The sequence below is a fragment of the Mesoplodon bidens genome (genome assembly GCF_964165515.1).
Source record: "Mesoplodon bidens genome assembly, chromosome: 6".
Classification (NCBI taxonomy): Eukaryota; Metazoa; Chordata; class Mammalia; order Artiodactyla; family Ziphiidae; genus Mesoplodon; species Mesoplodon bidens.
The window spans coordinates 31,372,690-31,400,050 of record NC_138162.1 but is presented as its reverse complement, the minus strand read 5'-3'; the positions used below and the strand labels follow the sequence as shown (position 1 = coordinate 31,400,050).

The 27,361-nt window shown below is 39.2% G+C and overlaps 2 protein-coding genes across 2 annotated transcripts in view; both read right to left on the bottom strand.

Moving 5' to 3' along the window:
* The window catches only part of LOC308619537 (trimeric intracellular cation channel type B-like), a 289,391-nt gene that overhangs the window by 44,017 nt on the left and 218,013 nt on the right, over positions 1–27,361 (bottom strand). Inside the window, exon 3 of the mRNA XM_081238437.1 lies at positions 19,496–19,883. Within this exon, the coding sequence (XP_081094563.1) occupies positions 19,496–19,883 (388 nt within the window). The remainder of the gene's footprint in view (positions 1–19,495; positions 19,884–27,361) is intronic.
* On the bottom strand, positions 21,736–22,605 carry LOC308619541 (10 kDa heat shock protein, mitochondrial-like). Its single transcript, XM_081238443.1, has one exon. The coding sequence runs from the start codon at positions 22,562–22,564 to the stop codon at positions 22,256–22,258; it is 309 nt and encodes a 102-aa protein (XP_081094569.1). The 5' UTR covers positions 22,565–22,605; the 3' UTR covers positions 21,736–22,255.

The following is a 27,361-nucleotide window of genomic DNA, read 5'->3' as shown; positions in this document are numbered from 1 at the left end:
TACTCTGAAAAAAACAACAACAAACACCTAGCCTATATTTTAACAATGTCAAGGTCAAGGAACACACACAAAAGAGGCTGATGGAATGTTCCACATTAAATGACATTAAAGAGACAAGTAAATGCAACGCATTTCCTAAATCATATCCCCAAGTGAGAAAGAACATCTATAAAAGACCTTTTTGGACAACTGATGAAATCTAAATATGGATTGTGGCTTTGATTACAGTATTGTATCACTGTTAAACTTCCTGATTTTGATAACTGTAATGTGGTTCTTAAAATTAACACACTTAAGTAATCAGAAGTAACTGGGCAAAATGTCTCCAATTCACACTCCAGTGGTTCTGAAAAAATACTATGCATAGACAAAAACATCCAGAGAAATGGTAAAGTACAAACTTCTAGTTATAAGATGAATAAGTTCTTGGGATCTGATGTACAGCATAATGACTGTAGTTAATAATATTGTATAATACTATCTTATATACCTAAAATTTGCTGAGTAGATTTTTAAGTGTTGTCACCACACACACACACATGCGCGCGCACACACACAAAAGGTAACTGTGAGGTGATGAACGTGCTAATTAACTTGATTGTGGTAATCACAATGTATTTGTATATCAAATCATCACACTGCACACTTTAAATATATATAATTTTGTCAACTATATGTCAATAAAGCTGGGAAAAAAATAAAATAAATGGGGCAAAATGTCAGTAGTTGGTGATTCTGGGTAAAGTATATAGAAGTTCCTTGACCTAGTCTGGCAACTCTTCTGTAACTGAAATTATTAGAGGAAAAAGTACCAAAAAAAAATTTTTTTTAACCCAGCCAGAGAAATAGAAGCAAACTGTAAAAATGAAAGTAGAAACTAATTAGATGCTAAAACAGGCAGATAGAGCTAGGCAATCAATAAAGCCAACCCAAAGCTTTTCTTGGAAAAGACCAATAAAACAGAACATTGTTCAGCAAGTCTGAAAAATGGAGGGGAGAGGGGAAGGAATGAAAATAATACATAATATTAGAAGCAAAAAAAAAAAAAAAGGAAATAAATTTTTAGAGAGTGTTTTTATTATAAGAAAACATGCATTTAATCTACTAAATGTGAAGATATATTTGAAATGGACAATTTTCCTAAAAAACGATATATTAGCAAAATTCCCTTACAAACAGGTAGAAACTTGAACATACAAATAACTATGGAAAAAAGTTAGAGGGTAATCCAAGATCTATCTATCCTAAGAAAGGTGCTAGACCCAGATAAATTTATGCAACACATTTACCAAATAATTTTTCATTACTCATTTTTATGTTATATAACCATTATAGAGTTTAGAAAAACTTAAATCAGTCTATAAACAACATAACGGCAGCATAAAAAATTATCGAGAAAAGAAAGGAGAGAAGGAGAGGGGAAGGAGGAAGGGAAAGAGTCAGGGAGGAAGGGAGGAGGGAAAGGAGGGAGGGAAGAAAAAAGAGAGGAAGAAGATACATTATAATTCTAACTTATGAGTATAGTACACAAATACATCAATAACAAATTGAAATCTAGTTTTTCAAAAGGATAATATATCATAACCAAGTAGATTTTATCCAAAGAATTTAAGGAAGGTTCAATAGTTAGAAATTCATTAAAATCTTTCATTATAGGGCTTCCCTGGTGGCGCAGTGGTTAAGGGTCCGCCTGCCAGTGCAGGGGACATGGGTTCAAGCCCTGGTCTGGGAAGATCCCACATGTCGCGGAGCAACTAAGCCCGTGCGCCACAACTACTAAGCCTGCGCTCTAGAGCCTGTGAGCCACAACTACTGAGCCCACGCTCCTAGAGCCCATGCTCCACAACAAGAGAAGCCACCACAATGAGAAGCCCGCGCACCACAACGAAGAGCGGTCCCCGCTCACTGTGACCGGAGAAAGCCCGTGCAGCAATGAGGACCCAACACAGCCAAAAATAAATAAATTAAATACATTTTTTTTAAAAAAGACGCTATTTCCAAATAAAGTCACGTTAAAAAAAAAAAAAGTACCTACCTCCGTATACAAGTTTGTTACCTTTAAAAAACAAATTATGCACTATACTAACAAATTATTATGATCACTCCTTTAGACAGAAAGTAAAAGGTCATTCGATAAAAATTCAACATTCCCCTTTAAAAAATCTAGCAATCTAAGAACAGAAAAAAGCCATAAAGGAAAAGATTTACAAGTTTGACATCATCAAAATTTAAAACTTCTACATAACAGAAGACTGGGATAAAATTTTTTTTAACCAATAAGGCAAATTCCAACAAATCAATAGAAAAAGACAACAAACACAACAGGAAAATGGGCAAGTCACAAAGCAGAAACTATAAATGACTAATAAATATACCAAAAAACTAAACAAAGGAAAGTCCTCAACTCATCAGTAATCAAGGAAAAAGAAATTTTTAAAATATGTTATTTCATACACCTTCAATTGGCAAAAAACTTACAGCTTAATATTAATAAATTATCAAAGGTGTGAAGAAATTCACATACTCTTGTGAGAATAAACACAAGTAAAGCCATTTTGAAAAACAATTTGGCAGTTATCAATTAAAATTTTATATTTAAAATTGACTCAAGTGCCCAAGGAGTGTCATACAAGAATATTAAAGCAGTGTTGTTCATAATGCTGTGAAAAAAATGAAAACAATCTAAACGACCATCATCAGAGGAACAGTTAAACCATGATCATTTGCACGATGGAATACTATACAAGAGCAATTCAAGAGTGTGGTAGATCAACATCAACATGGGAAGATCCCCAAGACATGCTGTTGAGTAAAAACAAGAAACCAAACACAATCATGTTGAAAAAAATTACAGCATGTAATTATTTATGGGCAAAAATGCAAACACTATTCATTTCCATAGGTACATACATTTACATGGAATGCACAGAAAAGGGTCTGCAATACACCAAAATGTTAACTGTTATCATCTCCTGAGAGAAGCTTAGGAGTAGGGAAGATGGTCAAAGGGGCTTTAAATTTATTTAATTATATTGATTATATTATTTAATTATATCTGAATTCTTTAAAATAAAGTGTTTGTTAATTGTATAATTAAATTAAAATTTAGCAAATTATGTCATAACCAATCTGAGGAATACAATGCATCGATTCAAAACAATGTAGCAGCTTTACACGCACTGACGTGACAAAAAGAAAACCATATTTATATGAATATGTACAGTAAGAAATCATTTACAGGGGAAAACAGAAAACTATATATTTCTATAGGTATGTACACATGCAGCTAATGCATAAAAGAAGGTCTGCAAGAATACCCAACCAAACTGTTAACTGTTACTACCTCTTAGGGAGAGGCCCTGTTATGCAAAAACAAACAACAAAACAAACGATACAAATGTATGTGTGAATTCAGTAGGGTAATATCGTCATACTTGTACTAACATGGGAATTCATCTCTATGTGCTCATGGGAAAAAGAAAAAGAGGGAGATAAAAATTTAAATATTGCAACCCACCATTCCACACAATAAAATGTGCCCAGGAGTGAACATGAGTTGGAAGACGTAAATTTTCGATGGTGTGTATATATCATCAAATGAAGTGATGCCAAGGTTTAATGATACGCATCTGGTGATAACTCAAGAAATGGTGACCTGTATCAATATGGAAGAAAAACTAGTTTTGAAAAACTTACTAAAAAACAGGATGTCGATCTCCAGTGCAGCAATTTCCCCTAAACTTAAGAACTATTCAAGAGTTATGTTGATGATACATGGCCATGCTGTCTTTATAGAGCCAAACCCCTATGTAAGATGTGACACCACTATGTCTCTCTCTACACATATATATTGCTATCCATCAAGATATGTATACGGGCACCGTCCCGTATTGGCCTGTACGATGATGACTGTTTAGAACATTGGCTAGTCAGCATAACATATGAATATGATCTTTTCTTTTAGTCAGTGGACACTAGCTACCTTACTGAGCCATTCTCACATTGAGAGGCAATACAGAGTGCTTAAGAATCCAGACTCTGGGGCTTCCCTGGTGGCGCAGTGGTTGAGAGTCCATCTGCCGATGCAGGGGACACGGGTTCGTGCCCTGGTCCGGGAAGATCCCACGTGCCGTGGAGCGGCTAGGCCCGTGAGCCATGGCCGCTGAGCCTGCGCGTCCGGAGCCTGTGCTCCGCAACGGGAGAGGCCACAACAGTGAGAGGCCCGTGTACCGCAAAAAAAAAAAAAAAGAATCCAGACTCTGGAGCTTAATTGCCGAGGTATAAATCCTGGCTCCAGCACTTACTCTCTGTGTGAAGTGAACAAGGTAACTGCTTTCCCACATCTTAAAAAAAAAAAAAAAAATAGTAAGCAACAACTATTAGCTATCACTATTATTATGGAAGTAAATAGAAAAAAAAAGAAAATTACCCTTTCCTCTCTACTTCTACCCTTCAATCACACCCATTTCTGTAGGGTGACAACTTCCAGACTTCTTTTTCTGTGCTTATTTACACATGCACACCCCTCTTCCCCCTCAAGACCTTCTTCTCCCCCAACCTTGTTTGTCCTCGGGTGTGTTTGTCTGTGTGGGTGTGGGTGTGTCCCTCTCTCTCTCTCAGGCCATACCCTGGTTAGCTCTGCACACACATTCTGGAAATGGGAGCTCTAACTGAATGAGAGCTACAATGGGCCCACGGTTACACAGTTACTATGAAGACACATTCCAAAGTAACTGATTACTTCTGGTAAATATACAATTAGGGAATATGTCTGTATCCTCTGTATCCCTTAGGGTTGTTCTAATGGAAGATTTAGCATTACTATCATCCATCTGACACAACAATTTGGCTTAGGCAAATTCAAATATACCAAAAAAGTTTTCCTTTGACCACTAAAACAATCCAAATCAAATTTACTAAATTTGATGCTTTCACACAAATTATTCACTCATGTAATATGTATTTCTGATTAAGTTTGTCAAAATAACTTTCCTTTTCCCTCAACTTCCACGGTGTTTTATCCTTTCCTCTGAAAATATATCACTTTCTAGTTTTTGTTCACAAGTGTTAGCTCCACCAGAAGACTGATACCCCTTGAGACTCTAAGAAGCTTTAGTATAAAGTAGATGCTCTACAAATGTTTACCGTACAACAGAAAAATATACGTGCAATATTTCAAGAGTGTAAGTATGACAATTTTACTACCATTAATTTCCCTTAGTTTTATCACAAGTCACAGAGATAACTGTGATTACGTACCAGTTTTGTGACTCTTTGTAGGACCTCTAACCTCTCTTGGCTTAAACTTCAAGTTTCATAAAATGAGAATAATACAGAACTTACAAGAACTTAAAATAAGAGAATATACATAAAAATACATATTTACTACCTAGTACATGTCAGACACTCTGTTGATTTGTGTGCTGAATGGACTGATCACTGACAAGAGAGAAAAGAGGCAAGGAGAATGCAACCCTTGGGCTGCTTCTGACTCAATTGTCTGAGCCCAAGATATAATTCTTTTGAGTCCTTACTGCAAAGCTGGGATGAGAATGACACATTATGGCACTGAAAATGTACTCATAACCCCAACAGTATTAAATCAATGAAACTAAGATTTTATTAGACCAAAAAAGAAAGGAAAAGAACAGAGTTGAAGGGAGGGTCTCTCTCATAATGGTCTTTTTTGCCTGATTTTCAAAACTATGTCAGCCAGAAATATTTCTCTAACTCAAACAGGCCTTCCTTTAAAGCTTTCTTCAGTACACACACTACCATAACACATTTTTCAGCATGACGCAATCGTATGACAAAGTTCTTTGGGTATGATGTTCCTTTGTATGTATCATACTGGCACCAGCTAGTTTAATGTGAAGTTAAATTATGAAAACACAGGGACTCCCCTGGCAGTCCAGTGGTTAAGGCTCTGTGCTTCTACCACAGGGGGTGCGGGTTTAATCCCTGGTCAGGGAACTAAGATCCGGCATGCCATGAGACAGGGCCAAATAAATAAATAAATAAAAGTATGATGCTTTCAAAATTTGTATTAAAAAAAAATACAGAAAGTTAACCAGAAACAGCTGTATATCTTTGGGGCATATAAATAATTTTCAGTAGGAAAAAAATAGTTAATACGATATCTTTAATTTCTTCTCAGTTTTAAACAAAGGTGTATTCCTTTAGCTAACGAATAAGCTGTGTTAATTTATACACATTATTTTTAACATACTGACATTTAAAAGAGAAAAAAAATTCTCCGTCCTACCTTGAGTTAAGATGTTTGTTACACGTTATCAATAGCATTCTTTCCCCCAAAACCCTTAGCAAAATTTGTCACATCGAGACCTGGATCTAATTCAAAGTATAAGATATCTAAAGTACATATAATCACCTGGGGACTTTAACATCAAAATATTTTCATTAATCAAAATATTTTCATTATGAAATGAAAGCTGAGAAATAAAGTCACATTCTACTCCCTTAAATTCATTTAAAATCACATCCACAAAATAATCCCATTCTCTGGCCAAATGAATTACTAGACTATGTTTAACATACTTTTACTGACTTAGTTAAAACAAAGACTAGAAAGATATTCTTTAATGTACTGCACACATGACTTCTTTATTTTGATAGACTCAGTCTACTTTCGTTCCACAGTGTGTCTCCATTTTTAAGAACTAGTTACACTGTAGCTATTTCCAAACAGTTAGCATTCAGTTTGCTGGTGGTTAATATGACTTCCAGAAAGAAGCAGGGGAATGCTCTAGCCTTCTTAAAGCCTCATCTCCAGAGGTTAAGTATTTTTAAATTGCATATTAGTAAACTTTTGCCCTAGTCTTTCCCATTTATAGATTTATCTCTTTAAAGAGAAAAATTAACAACATCATCTAGCTCATATGCCTCAAGTATGCTTTTTCATCAAAATATTTTAAAATAATCATGTAGGCAACAATGGCTTAGAGATTATGTGTGACACAATTCAAGGAGCTTTATATCAAGTATGAATCACAGTGGGCCAAGTAAATCCACGGCTGTGGTTATTTCTCCAGTTGCTTAATGTATAACTAGACTAGACATACTTAGCAACTGGCACCCTCTGCATATTGATTCTCTGATCCTTGGAATAAGAATCATTCTGATAGGAATGATCAGGTAGAAGCCCCTAGAGTTTCTTCTCCTCACCAAGAGATTTTTACAAAGCAGTATTACAGAGATGAGTACCATAACCAAAAACATGAAAGATGAAAGATGATGATAGCTATCACATTCCACTTAACTTGCTTGTTTGCACTATATGTAAAGCAGATGGATCTTGAAAAATAATTGTGAACTATCTTAAATGTAGACCGGTAATGACTCCAACTGCAGCTGGTATTCAAAATACAGTATTTTTACTAGAACAAATCAGCATTAACCTCTGTAACCTAGTAAAGAAATGCTTTTTTTCTCCATATTAATTTGCAAAGAATCCCAGAAACACTTTGCTTTTACCTGGCAGGTTTAACAGTACACTATCACAGTCTTGCCTCAGATCTATGTCAACTCTCCTGCTCTCTAAAAAAGTCCACAGAAATTTTGATCATATTGAGAGTCCACAGAACATCACACTGGCCTGCCACACGGAAGGCATTATACTGACTAGATCTATGGACAGGAAACAGCCAGCACGTTAGATACCTTAATATTACATATGGAAACCAGAAAGCATGTAGTTAAACCCCACTCCTAGGTTTCTGTACCAGAGTCCAGTCAGGAAACAGAAAATACAAAGTTTTATTAACAGAAAGGATTTAATATAAAGAAGTAAGTAGGTATAAAATTGTTAACTAGATATTTGAAAAAGTAAATACTAGGGTGTCACAAAAGTATCGACTGTAGAAAGCTGTTACCACTCCTGGGGGAACAAAGGATAGGCTGAAATTATTAAAACTTAGAAGCTTGGAGGAAGAGCTCTTTAGAGTCAAAACTGAAGACTCCTGGAGAGGGGACACTGCTCAGCTGGTGTTCTGGTCCACCTCACCCATGGCATAAATATTGAGTTTTAAGTTCTTAGCCCAAGCTACCTAGTTAGTGGCAGAGTTTGAACTAAACACTGGTCTTCTGACTCCTGACTTTATGAACGCTTTCTACTACAGCACACTCCCTGATCAATGTTTTGTCAGGTCACTCAAAGATTCTAACTTTCCTTTAGGTTAAAAAATAGTAAAGAGAGGACCTTCAAGACGACGGAGGAGTAAGACATATAGATCACATTCCTCCCAACAAATACATTAAAAATACATGTACGTGTGGAACAACTCCTACAGAACACCTACTGAATGCTGGCAGAAGACCTCAGACCTCCCAAAAGGCAAGAAACTCCCCACCTGCCTGGGTAGGGAAAAGGAAAAAAGAAAAAACAGAGACAAAAGAATAGAGATAGGACCTGCAACTCGGGGAGGGAGCTGTGAAGGAGGAACAGTTTCCACACACTAGGAAGGAAGCCCCTTCACTGGCGGAGATGGGGAGTGGGTGGGAGGGGGAAGCCTCAGAGCCACGGAGGAGAGCACAGCAACAGGGGTGCGGAGGGCAAAGCAGAGAGACTCCCACACAGAGGTCAGTGCTGACCAGCACTCAACAGCCTGAGAGGTTTGTCTGCTCACCGACCAGGGTGGATGGGGGCTGGGAGCTGAGGCTCGGGCTTCAGAGGTGAGATCCCAGGGAGACGACTGGGGTTGGCTGAGTGAACACAGCCTGAAGGGGGCTAATGCGCCACAGCTAACCAGGAGAGAGTCCGGGGAAAAGTATGGAACTGCCTAAGAGGCTAAGAGGCAGGCTAACTGCCTAAGAGACCATTGTTTCGGGATGTGTGAGGAGAGGAGATTCAGAATGCGCTTCAGAAACAGGCGCAAGCTGCAGCTATCAGCATGGACAACAGAGACAGGCGTGAAACGCTAAGCCTGCTTCTGCAGCCACCAAGAAGCCTGTGTACAAGCACAGGTCACTATCCACACCTCCCCTCCAGGGAGCCTGTGTGGCGCGCCACTGCCAGGGTCCCGAGATCCAGAGGCAACTTCCCCGGGAGAACACACGGCACGCCTCAGGCTGTTACAACGTCATGCCAGCCTCTGCTGCCGCAGGCTCACCCCACATTCTGTACCCCTCCCGACCCCCGGCCTGAGTGAGCCAGAGCCCCCTCATCAGCTGCTCCTTTAACCCCGTCCTGTCTGGGCGAAGAACAGACGCCAGAGGGCGACCTACACGCAGAGGCGGGGCCAAATCCAAAGCTGAACCCCAGGAGCTGTGGGAACAAAGAAGAGAAAGGGAAATTTCTCCCAGCAGCCTCAGGAGCAGCGGATTAAATCTCCACAATCAACCTGATGTACCCTGCATTGTGAAATACCTGAATAGACAACGAATCATCCCAAAATTGAGACGGTGGACTTTGGGATCAACTGTACACTTGGGGTTTGCTGAATGCAACACCGTGGTTACTAATTTCTATGATTATCATAGTACAGTTTTTAGTGCTTCTTATCATTGGTGGATTTGTTTACTGGTTTGCTTGCTCTCTTTTTTATTTATTCTTAGTTTTTATTTTAATAACTACATTTATTTTATTTATTTATTTTTCTTTCTTTGTTTTTCGCCCTTCTCTTCTGAGCCGGGTAGCAGACAGGGTCTTGGTGCTCCAGCCAGGTGTTAGGCCTGAGCCTCTGAGGTGGGAGAGCAGAGTTCAGGACGTTAGACCACTAAGACCTCCTGGCCCCATGTAATATCAGTCAGCGAGAGCTCTCCAAGAGATCTCCATCTCAACACTAAGACCCTGCTCCTCTCAACGACCAGCAAGCTCCAGTGCTGGACACCCCATGCCAAACAACTAACAAGACAAGAACACGACCCCACTCATTAGCAGAGAGGCTGCCTAAAATCATAAGTTCACAGACACCTCAAAACATAACACCGGACACGGTCCTGCCCACCAGAAAGACAAGATCCAGCCTCGTCCACCAGAACACAGGCACCAGTGCCCTCCACCAGCAAACCTACACAACCAACTGAACCAACCTTACCCACTGGGGGCAGACTCCCAAAACAACGGGAACTACGAACCTGCAGCCTGCAAAAAGGAGACCCCAAACACAGTAAGTTAAGCAAACTGAGAATACAGAGAAATACTCAGCACATGAAGGAGCAAAGTGAAAACCCAACAGACCAAACAAATGAAGATGACATAGGCAGTCTACCTGAAAAAGAATTCAAAGTAATGATAGTAAATATAATCCAAAATCTTGGAAATAGAATGGAGAAAATACAAGATACATTTGACAAAGAACTAGAAGAACTAAAGAGCAAACAAACAATGATGAACAACACAATAAGTGAAATTTAAAATGCTCTAGAAGGAATCAATAGCAGAATAACTGAGGCAGAAGAACGGATAAGTGACCTGGAATATAAAATAGTGGAAATAACTACCAGAGAGCAGAATAAAGAAAAAAGAATGAAAAGAATTGAGGACAGTCTCAGAGACCTCTGGGACAACATTAAACGCACCAACATTTGAATTATAGGGCTCCCAGAAGAAGAAGAGAAAAAGAGTCTGAGAAAATATTTGAAGAGATTATAGTTGAAAACTTCCCTAATATGACAAAGGAAATAGTCAATCAACTCCAGGAAGTGTACAGTCCCCTAAAGAACAAATCCAAGGAGAAACACGCCAAGGCACATATTGATCAAACTATCAAAAATTACATTAAAAGAGAAAATATTAAAAGCAGCAAGGGAAAAGCAACAAATAACATACAAGGGGATCCCCAAAAGGTTAACAGCTGATCTTTCAGCAGAAACCCTGCAAGCCAGAGGGAGCGGCAGGACATATTTAAAGTGATGAAAGGGAAAAACCTACAACCAAGATTACTGTACCCAGCAAGGATCTCATTCAGATTCGACGGAGAAATTAAAACCTTTACAGACAAGCAAAAGCTAACAGAATTCAGCACCACCAAACCAGCTTTACAACAAATGCTAACGGAAATTCTCTACGCAGGAAACACAAGGGAAGGAAAAGACCTACAATAACAAACCTGAAACAATTAAGAAAACAGTAATAGGAACATACATATCGATAATTACCTTAAACGTAAATGGATTAAACACTCCAACCAAAAGACACAGACTGGCTGAATGGATACAAAAACAAGACCCATATATACGCTGTTTACAAGAGACCAACTTCAGACCTAGGGACACATACAGACTGAAAGTGAGAAGATGAAGAAAGATATTCCATGCCAATGGAAATCAAAAGAAAGCTGGAGTAGCAATACTCATATCAGATAAAATAGACTTTAAAATAAAGACTATTACAACAGACAAAGAAAGACACTACATAATGAACAAGGGATCAATCCAAGAAAAACATATAACAATTGTAAATGCTTATGCATCCAACATAGGAGCACCTCAATACATAAGGCAAATGTTAACAACCATGAAAGGGGAAATCAACAGTAACACAATAATAGCAGGGGACTTTAACACCCCACTTTCACCAATGGACAGGTCATCCAAAATGAAAATAAATAAGGAAATGCAAGCTTTAAATGACACATTAAACAAGATGGACTTAATTGACATTTATAGGACGTCCAAAAACAACAGAATACACTTTCTTCTCAAGTGCTCATGGAACATTCTACAGAAAGGATCGTATCTTGGGTCACACATCAAGCCTTGGTAAACTTAAGAAAATTGGAATCGTATCAAGTATGTTTTGTAGCACAACGCTATGAGACTAGATAGCAATTACAGGAAAAAACCTGTAAAAAATACAAACACATGGAGGCTAAACAATAAACTACTTAATAACCAAGAGACCACTGAGGAAACCAAAGAGGAAATCAAAAAATACCTAGAAACAAATGACAATGAAAATACGATGACCTAAGACCTATGGGATGCAGCAAAAGCAGTTCTAAGAGGAAAGATTATAGCAAAACAATCTTACCTCAAGAAACAAGAAACATCTCAAATGAACAATCAAACCTTACACCTAAAGCAATTAGAGAAAGAACAACAATAAAATATATATTAGCAGAGACAAAGAAATCATAAAAACCAGATCAGATATAAATGAAAAAGAAATGAAGGACAACAATAGCAAAGACCAATAAGACTAAAAGCTGTTTTTTTTGAGAAGATAAGCAAAATTGATAAACCATTAGCCAGACTCATCAAGAAAAAAAAGGGAAAAGGCTCAAATCAAAAGAATTACAAATGAAAAAGGAGAAGTAACAACTGACACTGAAGAAATACAAAGGACCATGAGAGATTACTACAAGCAACTCTATGCCAATAAAATGGACAACCTGGAAGAAATGGACAAACTCTTAGAAAAGCACAACCTTCTGAGACTGAACCAGGAAGAAATAGAAAATATAAGCAGACCAATCACAAGCACTGAAATTGAAGCTGTGATTAAATATCTTCCAACAGACAAAGCCCAGGACTAGATGGCTTCACAGGCAAATTCTATCAACATTTAGAGAAGAACTAACACCTATCCTTCTCAAACTCTTCCAAAACATAGCAGATGGAGGAACACTCCCAAATGCATTCTACAAGGCCACCATCACCTGATACCAAAACCAAAGAGGTCACAAAGAAAGAAAACAACAGGCCAATATCACTGATGAACATAAATGCAAAAATCCCAGACAAAATACTAGCAAACAGAATTCAACAGCACACTGAAAGCATCATACACCATGATCTAGTGGGGTTTATCCCAGGAATGCATGGATTCTTCAATATAGGCAAATCAATCAATGTGATACACCATATTAACAAACTGAAGGAGAAAATCATATGATCATCTCAATAGATGCAGAAAAAGCTTTCAACAAAATTCAACACATATTTATGATAAAAACTCTCCAGAAAGCAGGCATAGAGGGAACTTACCTCAACATAATAAAGGCTATATATGACAAACCCACAGCCAACATCATTCTCAATGGTGAACAACTAAAACCATTCCCACTAAGATCAGGAACAAGACAAGGTTGCACACTCTCTGGAAGTTTTAGCCACAGCAATCAGAGAAGAAAAAGGAAGAAAAGGAATCCAAATTGCAAAAGAAGAAGTAAAACTGTCACTCTTTGCAGCTGACATGATACTATACATAAAGAATCCTAAAGATGCTACCCGAAAACTACTAGAGCGAACCAATGAATCTGGTAAAATAGCAGTATACAAAATTAATGCACAGAAATCTCTTGCATTCCTATACACTAATGACGAAAAATCTGAGAGAGAAATTAAGGAAACACTCCCATTTACCACTGCAACAAAAAGAGTAAAATACCTAAGAATAAACCTACCTAAGGAGACAAAAGACCTGTATGCAGAAAACTATATGACACTGATGAAAGGAATTAAAGATGATAAAAAGAGGAGAGATATATCATATTCTTGGATTGGAAGAATCAACATTGTGAAAATGACTATACCACCCAAAGCAATCTATAGATTCAACGCAATTCCTATCAAACTACCTGTGGCATTTTTCACCAAACTAAAACAAAAAATTTCACAATTTGTATGGAAACAAAAAGACCCCAAATAGCCAAAGCAATCATGAGAAAGGAAAACAGAGCTGGAGGAACTGGGCTCCCTGACTTCAGACTACACTACAAAGCTACAGTAATCAAGACAATATGGTACTGGCACAAAAACAGAAATATAGATCAGTGGAACAGGACAGAAAGCCCAGAGATAAACCCACACACATACGGTCACCTTGTCTTTGATAAAGGACGCAAGAATATACAGTGGAGAAAACACAGCCTCTTCAATAAGTGGTGCTGGGAAAACTGGACAGCTACATGTAAAAGAATGAAATTAGAACACTCCCTAACACCATACACAAAAATAAACTCTAAATGGATTAAAGACCTAAATGTAAGGCCAGACACTATCAAACTCTTAGAGGAAAACATAGGCAGAACACTCTATGACATAAATCACAGCAAGATCCTTTTTGACCCACCTCCTAGAGAAATGGAAGTAAAAACAAAAATAAACAAGTGGGACCTAATGAAACTTCAAAGCTTTTGCACTGCAAAGGAAACCATAAACAAGAGGAAAAGACAACCCTCAGAATAGGAGAAAATATTTGCAAATGAAGCAACCGACAAAGGATTAATGTCCAAAATATACAAGCAGCTCATGCAGCTCAGTATCAAAAAAAACAAACAACCCAATCCAACAATGGGCAGAAGACCTAAATAGACATTTCTCCAAAGATATACAGATTGCCAACAAACACATGAAAAGATGCTCAACATCACTAATCATTAGAGAAATGCAAATCAAAACTACAATGAGGTATCACCTGACATCAGTCAGAATGGCCATTATCAAAAAATCTACAAACAATAACTGCCAGAGAGGCTGTGGAGAAAAGGGAACCCTTTTGCACTGTTGGTGGGAATGTCAATTGATACAGCCACTATGGAAAACAGTATGGAGGTTCCTTAAATAACTAAAATAGAACTACCATAGGACCCAGCAGTCCCACTACTGGGCATATACCCTGAGAAAACCATAATTCAAAAAGAGTCTTGTACCGTAATGTTCATTGCAGCACTATCTACAATAGCCAGGACATGGAAGCAACCTAAGTGTCCATCGACAGATGAATGGGTAAAGAAGATCTGGCACATGTATTCAATGGAATATTACTCAGCCATAAAAAGAAACGAAATTGAGGTATTTATAATGAGGTGGATGGACCTAGAGACTGTCATACAGAGTGAAGTATGTCAGAAAGATAAAAACAAACATTGTACGCTAACACATATATATGGAATCTAAAAAAAAAAAAAAAAGTTTCTGAAGAACCTAGGGGCAGGACAGGAATAAAGATGCAAATGTAGGGAATGGACTTGAGTACACGGGCAGGGGGAAGGGTAAACTGGGAGGAAGTGAGAGAGTGGCATGGACATACATACACTACCAAATGTAAAATAGGTAGCTAGTGGGAAGCAGCCACATAGCACAGGGAGATCAGCTCGGTGCTTTGTGACCACCTAGAGGGGTGGGATAGGGAGGGTGAGAGGGAGACTCAAGAGGGAGGGGATATGGGGATACATGTATAATATATGTATACATATAGCTAATTCACTTTTTTATACAGCAGAAACTGACACAACATTGTAAAGCAATTATACTCCAATAAAGATGTTAAAAATATATATTAAAGATATTTAAGTAAGACTCTCTGTACTCACATAAGTAAATTATGGACTGTCATTTCTGAGACATCCTTTTCCACCCCACACTGGGCAGAATCTGCTCTTTTAAGAGCATGCTATAACAAAGAGGGCTTTGGGGGGATCATAGTGGTTCTATTTTTACCTGGATGTTGATTAACATAGTTGCGCTCATTCTGAAAATTCACTGAACTATACATTTACGATCACTTTTGCACTTTTCTGTCTGTGTTTACGTCGGAATTCATAAAGATAGCAAAAGTATGCTGCCATCCTCCCAGGATCCCCAGAACTGATAAATTCTTGTTTTATTAATCTTTTCATCTCCCACAGATTAGAGGAAGGAACAATGACAAACTTTATTCCTGGATTTAATCCCTGGAAACAAATGAGAAACTGAGTGATGATGTGGAAATGACCGAAATCATGGGAGAAAATAACGATGTCCAATGACAACTTATTGGGAAATTGCTAACTATTGAGAAACCTGGAACATTAAATGTATCTGCAAAGAGAGAGCACAGAATTGAGAACTCTGAAATTAGCCCAAGAACTAGCTCCATAATTTACTAAACTATGTGACTTAAGTAAGGTTATGTTATTCCTGTAAGACTACTCACCTGTAGTGTGTTCAATAATACCTACCTAAAGAGATGTATGAGGACTAGAACGAAGACACTGAAATGTTTTGCATGTATCTGAAATGAATGAATATTATTACTGTATAGAAAGGTAGTGCAACCTTATGTGCCACTGCAAGGAAAGAGAAGGAGGAGGAGGAGGAGGAGGGGGAGGCAGAGGAGATGACGGTGACAACAGCACAGTTGACTTCTTTTAGAGCTGGAACAGTAACTTTCATCTTGGTATCCTCAACGTCTAATATACTACCTACTGCAGTGAATACTTGCTTAATTGAACTACATATGATTTGAGGGAAGTTAGCAAAATAGTGGTCAGAGAATTAAGAGTAAAATAACAGATTTTGTGTGTAAAAATCAAGTGGAGATCATTGTAGATTAAATTTTCAGGATGTCTTACAGAAAATAGCAATGGGATATGAATGTAGGATTAAAAAAATGTGTTTATTTTAATGAACATTTAAATAAGAAAAAAACAGAGAACACAGATTAAAAGTGTAAGAGAGATTACAACTGATGTCATAAACATTCTGTTAAAATGGTTTCTGAGCAACAATTCCCAAAGCCTCATTTTCCAACTTCCTAATAAAATGCCCAGGAAAACAGAAAAAACAAACAAAAAAACCCCCTACACTACTGGCCAAAACTTAAAGCTATAGACAATCAGATGCCAGTGTTCAGGAGGAACTAAGGTTAAGTATGAGGCAAATGGAAGTAAACTAAGAAATAAAAAAAAATCCAACATATTAAATACCCCCTCATGCTGTGGTAATCTAAATGGGAGGGGATATCTGTATGTGTATGGCTGATTCACTTTGTTGTGCAGTGGAGGCTAACACAACATTATAAAGCAACCATACTCCAATAAAAATTTTACAATAAATAAACAATTTAAAAAATACCCCCTGATGGTTTCACTTATGAAGCGCAAGTCACATGGAAAAGGAAGGGGGTAGGGGGTATCTTTCCTTGGATTTGAAGGCCTACAACCTAAACCAAACAAAAAAAAAGATGCCATCCTTATCAACACCACAGATAGGAAGAGTTGATCCCCTTTACCCACTTGCCCTCAGTAGTCTAGATCTAGGCATAGTCTGTAAGCCATAAGATGTAAACTATAGAAAGTGGGGAGTGAGGTACTGGCACTGTTGGAGTACATTCCAAAAGTCAAGAGTCTCAAGGAGTAACATGCTTGAGGAGATAAGGATAAGAAGAACCCGGGTAGCAGTACATAGATGAATTGTGGTTTTATTGCACTACAGGTCTGTGTTCTAAAGAATCAGTCCAGGGGGAACAGAAAAAAGTTGCCAATTAAGTAAAGTTTTTATATAAGTCTTGGCAAATGAAAATCCCTAATGAATTAAACTAATACATCAGTTTATTCCAAAAATGTAAGGATAATTCATTTTTTAAATGTATTACATTTTAAACAGGAAAAACAATATGATCAACTCAATAGATTTATATAAGTATAAATACAAATGGCCAGCAAACATTAGTAACTATGACAGATGCAAATGAAAACTATGTTTTCTGATCATCAGAAAGACAAGACATTTAGGACTGATAACAGCCAGTATGGTGGAAGGACAGTGTAACACAATTCTGGTAAAAGCAGGTTTACTCTTTTGTGTGAATTCTATAATTTTTACATGTTTACAAGTACTGGTACTGGAATATATTTTTACACCATGTGTAATACTGTACTAGTGTCCAATTAGTCCAGTGGTTCTCAAGGTTTTTGGTCTCAGGACTCCTCTGCATCCCCAAAATTAGTGAGCAGATGAATGGTTGCCAGGGGCTTGGGGAGGGCTGACTACGAAGGGGCAGGAGGGACTGGGGTGGGTGATGAAACTGTTCTCTATCTTGATTGTGGTGGTAGTTACATGACTGTATGTGTTTGTCCAAAACCACAGAACTTTATATTAGAAAGGGTGAATATAATACAGGTAAATTAAACCTTTAAAAAGGCTGACTCCAAAACAAAATTCTTGAAGACCCCCTAAAAAGCTTTTCTTTATGTGGGTTATCAATATTTAGCTTATTAGAAATTATAAATGAGACAATTTTTGAGTAGTTCTTTTAAAAATGAATATTTTTAAAATGATAAATGCACTAAATGTTAACAAATAATGTACTCTTCATGAAAAATAACTATTTTCCAAAGCAAAAAATATTTGGTGAGAAAACTCACACTTTTAGTAAATCTCTTTCATGTCCGCTTCAAATAGAAAACAGATGGATTCTCCTATCTGCTTCTGCATTCAACCTGTTACAGTACGGCAGGTCATGTGGCCTCTGGAAAACTCCACTGTACACTTGTGAGAAAATGAGTGTGAAAAAGATGACATCTGTATGTTATTATGAAAATAATTTTGAGTTGGAAGTGTCAGGAACCCCAGCGGCTCCTGGACCACACTTTGAGAACCTCTGATTTAAGCTATACAAGAAAATACCAAATACTGAATATGGCATAATAATAAAATGTACTTATTTTCAAATCAAGGAAGCAGTCTCTTATGCAGATTATCTGTCCCGATTTAATACACTAATATTCCCCTTATCCAAGTCAAAACTGCTACCAAACAATGATTTAGGCTGAGCTACAAATTTCAATTTCAATGAAAAATATTTCTGAGGTCCAAGGGTTTTAAAGAAAACAAAAAAACCGAAAAAAAACAGACCATAAGAGGTACAGCATCATCCTTAATCCCTCACTCATTGACTGTAGGACAAGGCAGATTCAAGGCAGCATGAACACAGAGAAAGTAAGGCAAAGAAAATGCCTGACCTCAAAAAAAGAAGAAAGCATAAAATGAAAAGGCAGGTAGACTAACGGCAAAAGTAAAGCAATACAGGAGCAAACATATCCTGAATGTAAAATACAAGAAAAAACAAATATTGCTCCTTGTATGCATACTTGAAAGAACTCAAAACTCTGTATTAAGACCATATCCCCACTGTACAGAGAAGGGAAGCTACGCCAAATGGCTTTTCTTGTACAACGTCACTCATATGACCCAAAATGGGAATCCACTCCTCTCAGCAATCATTGTTCTAACATGCTAAACAAGGTGGGAGACCTCTGCGTTAAGGGGAACTTGGGGGTGCCTACTTAAGGCTCTTTATTTCAGTGTTTACTCAACTTTCAAAACCGGAGAGCCGTCCAGAACCATTCACTACCCCAAGCGACGAAGTCAGACGTGCTGTCTCCGGGAGCTTTGTTCCCAGGTCATTTTAAAATACTTTCCAAGGAACTGGTGGCACCGCCGGGAGACGGCGCAGCCCCTGGGCGGACGCGGGCAGTCCTGGGCTCCCAACAGCGGCTGCGGCCGCCCTGTCACCTGTTCCGGGAGTCCCGCCCGCGGCGGTGGGGCGCCCCCGCACTCCCCCCAACCCCGCGCCTCCTTTGGCGAGGACCGCCCGGGCCTCATTTTCGCCACCTGTACTCGAGGGGTCGGACAGGCCACCTCTCGGCGCCCCTCCAGCTCGACTATAGGACTCCGGGCAGGGGGCAGCTCGGCCGCTACCCTGCTCAGGCCGTCCTCGCGGTGAGGGGGATCCCGAGGGGGCCGGTCCTCGCCGCCCCGCACTCACCCGGCTGATGCTTCAGTGCCATCACCGACACCAGGTAGTGGGCGATGTCAAAAAAGGGAAACATGGAAGTACGAGAAAAGGCAAAGGTCAGCTCATCCCACTGAGAGTGCATCGCGACGACCGACCGCCGCAGCCGAAGCAGCCGCGGCGACTGGTTCCCGGCGTGCGCGACGAGAGGAGGGGGAAGAAACGGCCGCGGCCGCCCGCTCTTCGGTTGGGACTCTCGGAGCTCTGCGCGTGCGCCTTGGCACCCGGCGCCGGCGCGCGGAATGGGCGGGCCGCGTGTCCCAGGAGCCTCGGACGCGCTGGCGGTTGGCCGCTGGGCGGGGTGAGGAGGGCAGGACCTTGTTCTCCTAATAAGAGTCCAGCGTCTTCTGCGTGCTGGGAGCTGTGCAAGACGCGGAGAATGGTCAGAGGAATACAACATAAATAATGAATATGCATTATTTCTCTTAACATTTAGTGCATTTATTATTTTTAGAACGAATACATAAAGAACTATTTTAAATGTTTCTCAGTTATTTCTAATATGCTAAGTATTGATACATGAAACCCATAAACGTCCTCAGGACTCTCTGGGATCCTAAAGAAAAAATTTTAAGTCGGCTTTTTTAAAGGCTTAATTTACATACATTTTATTCACCGTTTTTTAGTGTAAAGTTTTATGATTTTGGATAAACGCAGTCCACAAGGGGAGACGCTCAGAGTCGGATTTATTTCTGTGAATTGATTTCATTCACCTAACATTTCTCGAGGAACCACAGTATGCAAATCACACCGTCACTTATTGGAGAGATAAAAAATAAAATATCCTGCCCTCAAGAAACGTGTTTTCCCAAGGGAGATTACAAAGAGGGTAATAGTAAGTATAGGTGCCGTGATAGGGCAAGTTCCAAGGAGAGGAAGGCTATTTCAGGGAAGTGGTAAGGCAAACCAGCCTCTAAAAGCTAAGGGAAAGATGGAGGGAAGTACTCTGGCTGGACTACGAAGTGAGAAATTGAATGGCAGACCAAAAACCAAGTGGTTTGGCCCCAGAGTCTAAGCTCTTGATCACTACATTTTATGCTCAGACAAATCCGAGCCAGAATCCAGTCTCTCAACCATTATGCTAAACTGCGCTCTTCTTTTTTGTGTGTGTGGGGGGTGGGGGTGGTGAGGTGGGAGGGAGGGTGGCAGTCGAGCAACAAGATTAGGAAAGTTTGGTAAAAAGAGACTACGGACAGGCGAAAATGGAGGATATTCACAGTTCCAAACAAAATGTAGTGGAGGCTGAGGACACTAGGAGCAGGGAACTGGATGGGGAAAGATGCAATAGAACCAGAATAGGCTGGGTATCACCTCAACCTGTCAAAAAAGGATGTGGGGAATGGGTGAGTAGGAGAATTATGGTTACATTCAGAAAAATAGGAAACAAGAATGAGGAGCAGACTTGGGTAGAAAAAAACAAGTTTAGTTTGGCACATTTTTTATTTGATGTGTCAACAGATCATGCGGACACCAGGAAACTGGAAATAGCATGAGCTGCTAGATAAGTAAGAGCCGCATGGGAGCAAGAACTGCAGACTTGCATTGATTTTTTTCATCTGAATATTTGTCTGTTCATTTTAATTCATTTAACAAGTGCTTTTTGCTATGTACCAGGCATTTTGCTGGATGTCAGAGGCCCTGCCCTGAACACTAAGTGTTCAAAATGTGGGGAAAATTGTAGTAAATCTCTACATTTCACTACTTATCAAGAAAGAATAGAGTTGCTAAGATACTTTTCATATGTGGTTTTCTAAGCAAGCACCTCTTATTAGAGAAAGGCTTTTAGACCTCTAGCCAAACTAAAGAAAAAAAAGCAACTGCTGTGAATATTTATACTTTGATGTTTCAGTTTGTTCTTTCATAATTTTTATACATTTCTTTAGCTTTGTGAATTTAGGGGCAGAACTTGGATGTTATTTCCCAAAAGATTTTACAGTTTTAAAGTCTTTAATTAGACTCCACAAAATATGTGTTTTGTCCTTGGACTTAAAAAAAATACTATAACATCTCTAAATCATATGTCTATGCCAGTATCATTCTGGGGTATACTTAAATTCATTATTAACACCAATATGGCAATAGTGAAAAGCATCAGAATTTTTTTAAAAAAGATAAATCAAATATTTTGCTTTCCCTAAATATATTAATTCCAACAGAAGAGAATTAATCATTGAGTCAGACTCTACGAGTAATCTGAAATTTGTTGCATTTCCAAACTGTGAAAATAAGCTGGATCCCCATCTGCCTAGAGCCTAAAGAATACTTTTTTTTAATCTAAGGGAAATGATATCACCTCACAAAAAGCCAAGTTCTGTCTAAACGTTAACTGTGCTCACTATATTTGCTTCTGGTCAGTGCTTCAGTTATTTAGTCTAATGAAATGGGCCAAACAGAAGCAAGTGGGCAATAAAATGAGGGAAGGCTTTGAATTGATGACAGGGAGAGGCAAGATTTGGGGAAATTACTTGCGAAAATTAAAACCTGCCCTGACTTTTGGAAGCGGTTTACAAAGTTACATAATTATTGCAGATAAATCAAATTATAAAGTACTGCTTATCTATTAGAAAGCAAAAGTGGTCTAACTGTATGAATATCTGGAAAAGAGGGTGTTTTTGTTTTTAGTTTGGATATCATTACTTTATTATAAAAGAAACAGGGAAATTATTTACATGAAGAAAGATTTCAGAACTTCAGTGGCAGCTTCACGTGATGCCATTTCAATAGTGACTTATTTTAGTCGACGTAGTTTCCAAGAATGTCACCATCTCTAAGTAAGAAATAATCCTTGTCGTCTACAACTACTTTGGTGCCTCCATATTCTGGGAGAAGAACTTTATCTCCAACTTTCACACTAACTGGTTGAATCTCTCCACCCTTTCTTTTAGAGCTTGATCTAACAGCTACTACTGTTGCTTGCAATACTTTTCCTTGTGATTTTTCTGGAAGCATAATGCCTCCTTTGGTTACAGTTTCGGCTGCACTTCTTTCAACTAACGCTCGGTCAAATACGGGAAGAAACTTTCTAAATGCCTGTCCTGCCATGACTCTGGTTGCCACAGTTCGTACTCTTGCTCTTTGGCCGCCGCCGCAAAAGGGAGATCCGCAATCTGACCCTCCGGCCACGTGAACTCGAGAAAAGACCTCCCAGCGCCCTCGCCCCCGGCCCCTCCCCGAGAAAGGGGGCGGCCGCACCAGCGCGCGCCAAGGTTCGTTTCCTGGGCTCTGCGCAGGGCACTGACTCGCGGACCGGTAGGCGGAAGAAAAGAGGAGGTTTTTCTAGGCTTTTCTAGGCCGCGGGCCGAGGTGAAAATACTTAGCCTTAGCCCCCCTTCCGGAAATGGAAAAGAATTTTGACTAAACATATGTGAAGCATTTTGAGTACAAAAACATGTGAAACTAATTGTTATAAACCAGGTTTTTCAACCTCAATGCTATTGACATTTTGGGCTGAACAATTCTTAGTTGTCTTATGGGGTGTGTTATGGGATGTTTAACAGCATCCCTGGCCTCTACCCACTAGATGCCGGCAGCACACGCACACACACCAATTGTGACAACCAAAAATGTCTCTAGACATTTTTGTCTTGGGGGGGGGAATCGCCCCTAGTTAAGAACTACTTTATAAACGAATAAATTTTTTGGCAGCATGTTCCTCTATTTGTACAAACATTATGGTTATGCATCTAATATTAATCATCAAGTTAATTCTATATAACCCTTCTTGGTCTCAGCTTGATCATCCATCCCCGGATCAAGTTGGCAACATCCCAAAACCCAGTACCACAGAGGTAATCCTAGCTATTTCTTCTCTGCAATACTGCTTTCTATCCACTGATTGGCATTCCTTTCACTTTGGGGAGTCAATAACGTTTTAAAAACCATGAAGAGTCCATGATGAGGAAGTTTCATATTAGAGGAGCCAATTACACTTCTAAACTTTAGTATTCTGGTTAGGGATTTTCATTCTGAAGTTGTTTTCATAGGGATTTGATAACTATGCCCTTTCCATCTATAGTGTAGTAAAATATGACATTTAAGACAAAACGTTAAATTTAATTTCTATTTTTTTAATGGTCAGCATTATCAAGGAGGATTAACTAAAGAGCACCTATTGTCCTGAATTCAATCAGTACAGTGAGATCCTGGCACATGAGATTTAAGCGATAAACCAATTCAATTATAAACTCAACTCTTTAGACTCTGTGTATCTAATAATACACACTGATATGGTGACTTGAAAAATATAACTTGGCTCACTTATTTCTTGCACTGGAAACTAAAATCTTTTTCTGTAAACATCACTTATACCTCTAATATGAACTATTAAACTAAAAATATTCTCCATGTGTAACAAGTACAAATTTACCTACTTAAAATATCTGATGTTATGAAAAGGAATATCTCTAGTGTTCATCAGCATAAAGACTTCCAAAACTGCACTCACCCACCGGTGCCATAGTTGCCAGGTGTCTATGGTTACTAGCACTCAAAGTTATAATTCATCTCTGTTCAAGAGTAACAGGTACCATTAAATCAAAGAATAAGAGAATTTTGGAAGTTGAATGGACCCTTTAAAAAAAGTAACATGGATTGCAAGTCATATAAAATAGTTCAGGGCAGCTTAAGCAAAGTGACGGATTTACCGAAAGGCTACCAGGGAATCAGCCATCAATTCCCAAAAAGAGCAAGAAGTTGGGCATTTCTGAGGCCAGCAGCAGTAGGTAGATGTGGGCTACCCTCAGTTACTAATGAGAGTCAATGTTAATATTGTTCAGTCTCTGTGTCCCCCTATTCAGTACTGCCAGGAAAGAGCCTGCCCTGGCCTGGGACAGATGTCCTCTCCTTGTTGATCAGCTCTGGAGGGATGCTGGGTCACATCCCTAGGTATCAGAGGCAATGTCTGAGAATGGAGGGAGCCACGCAGCCATCACAAGAGGTATCTATTACAATCATTTTCTTTAGACCATTTATTTCAGAGTAGGAAGTTCAGAGCTAGAGAGAGATCACAAAGGCAGGCAGTGACAGACCAGGATTTGTTATTATCCTGTTACAGTCTCCCTACTGGGCTTTCTCTGGTCCCACACAACCCAAAATGTTCTCCTAAAGTTGCCTTTTACTGACAGATCCAGCATCCCCACAGCAATGAAAAGGCTACTGGATGAGAGCCAGAAAGACCTATTAGGAGTAAGGACTGTGGGTCAACAGCCAGGATTAAAGGAATTTGTAGTTTCCAGCATAACCAGTTTGTTGAAGAGGCTGAAATCAGTGGGGCACAGTCAGGAAGTGGATCTATCATCCACCAGACAAAGCCCCCAACTATGATCCTATGTCAGATCTCCCCTTCCCATCCTTTAACTTTATCTCAGCAGATCCCATTACCTCCTCATCATTTAAGATACTAAAATATTAAGAGTCCAATCCAATTAAAATGTCAGTGTTGCATCTAACTCAGAGCTTCTCCCACTCCATCAGCTCAGGTCTGCCTGGCTCAGAGCCTTGCAGTGGGGGAAAGAGGCGTGGGGTGGTCCTTCAACCTTTCCTCCTCTTCTGCCCCTTCCACCATCTGTGTCCTCCAGGGTCAAGGTAGTAGGTAAGGGAATTATAGAAAAGGAACAAAAGGCCTTCTAGTTCACAGGGGTTTGTTATGGTTTTTGGTTCTCTTTTTGCTATCGATATTCTTCTTTATAGCAGGCTCCCAGTGCTGACTCATTCATGGGGTACATTTGCGGGCTCCACAATGATGCCATGGACCTCTGCATAGCAAGGTTTCCTGACACCTGCAGTTGTCAGGAACTGCGGATACCATCAGATGGCTAACCAAAAGGCATATCCAACTCTGCATGTTGAGTTAACACATTAAATATGTTTTTTTCCAGCCTCTCAGCAAGCGGTTGGCCATGTGTTAGAATATGGGCAAATGAAAATGAAGAAATCTGTTTGACGTGCTTCTGAAAACTAAATGAAGAAGAACAAAGTTGAAGGACTGATGCTCCTCAGTCCTAAGACTTACTGTACATCTACAGTAATCAAGACAGTGTGGTATTGGTAAAAGAATAGACAAACAGAAGGATGAAAACAATGTGGCTTCTCTTATTAAAGTGACTATGCCCTTGAGAAGGGCCCTTCTCCTTTTTTTCTGTCTTGAGCTGGGGCATGCCCTGTGACCATGGGAGAAGGGTCAAGAAAATAGCAGATAACTGAAGGTATCATCTCTCTCAGACTTACTGCTATGTGAGAAAAAAATAATCCTTTACCTATTCAAATAGAGTCTGAATTGGCTTGGGGAAGAGAAGCACCACTTTCCTCATACAGAGAAGAGTAGAAAAAGCACTCTAACCTTTTGAATTCCCTTCTATGAATTTCCTTTAAAATTTTTGATTTCTTGGGCTGTTGGGAGTGAAGTTCTCTGGACTAGTTGTTATCTTTAATTAAGTCCCACTTAGACAGCCTAGCTCCTCTCTTTACAGTGTGAAGGTACCATCTTTTGTCTTTGGAGCTCTACCTGGAATTCCAAGATAATCCCAACTTACATCTTGTTACACCAAAAGACAGGCAAAGGAACGAAATTTAAAAAACAAGGTCGATGAGTGAGGTTTAAAAGAAAATTCATGGGCTTCCCTGGTGGCGCAGTGGTTGAGAGTCCGCCTGCCGATGCAGGGGACACGGGTTCGTGCCCTGGTCCAGGAGGATCTCACATGCCGCGGAGAGGCTGGGCCCGTGAGCCATGGCCACTGAGCCTGCGCGTCGGAGCCTGTGCTCTGCAATGGGAGAGGCCACGGCGGTGAGAGGCCCGCGTACCGCAAAAAATAATAATAAATAAAAAATAAAAATAAAATTCATGTAGCTAAGGCTAGGAACTCACAAAATATCAGTGATCTATGTAGATAAGTTGATTAAACCAAAACATTAGCAGCAAGAAGAAAATGTGCACCTGATGTTTGGGCAAACAAAAGGAATCTTACCTACCTAGAGATTCATAAATATGTCCAAATAACAGTGAGCTCCATAAATACAAATAGAAAGGTCAAATGCAGTTGCAGGTGGGTTCTGACCCATAACAATCACGGAGGGAAATCATTGCAATGTAAAGTTGTCCATATATGATAACTGACAATAATTACATACTCCATTGCTTGAGCCCTAAGTTGTCCAGACTTCATACAGAATGTATCTACATTACCTATGTCCTGGGTCTAGTTTTTTAAAGTCAGTGTTCAATTAGTGGAATTGTATGTGTATCTATAGATAAAACATATATTCCAGGGACTGCATCAATCACTGTATGTTCCTTCAATGTCTATAAATCTCTGTAAGTCGTGGAAGATGTAAAGTCTCTAAAATGTAAAAATCTCTTAGTATTTATTATCTATGAAGCCAAGTATTCTTACAGTTTTGCATACAAAAATAGTAATATTTCTTTAGTTTAAAAAAGCTAAAGAGAATATTTTTAGTATTAGTCCAACTTCTTATAGGCATTATAATTATTTTAGAATGGGATAATTTCTCAAAGTGCTTAATCATGGAAATCTATTTTTTCCCCTCCAAGCAGCTCACCAAACTGGAAATCCAGCTTGAGAACCCTGTAGAAAGCTTTTCCTATCTCCACTATAGTCAGCTGCACCATCAGGTTATTTATAATGTTCATTCACTCAATAAATATGTATCTCATCTTTCAGATGGGGCCCATCAGATCATAACAGCAAAGTCTTTCCCTCCACCTCTTTAGCTACCTCTCTGTTAGGCTTAGCCAGCCAGAGCAACATATCAAATTATATTCTTGACTTTATACCAAGGAGTTCATTTGAGAAACTTTCTCATCTTGGGAGGTGGTGTACACTA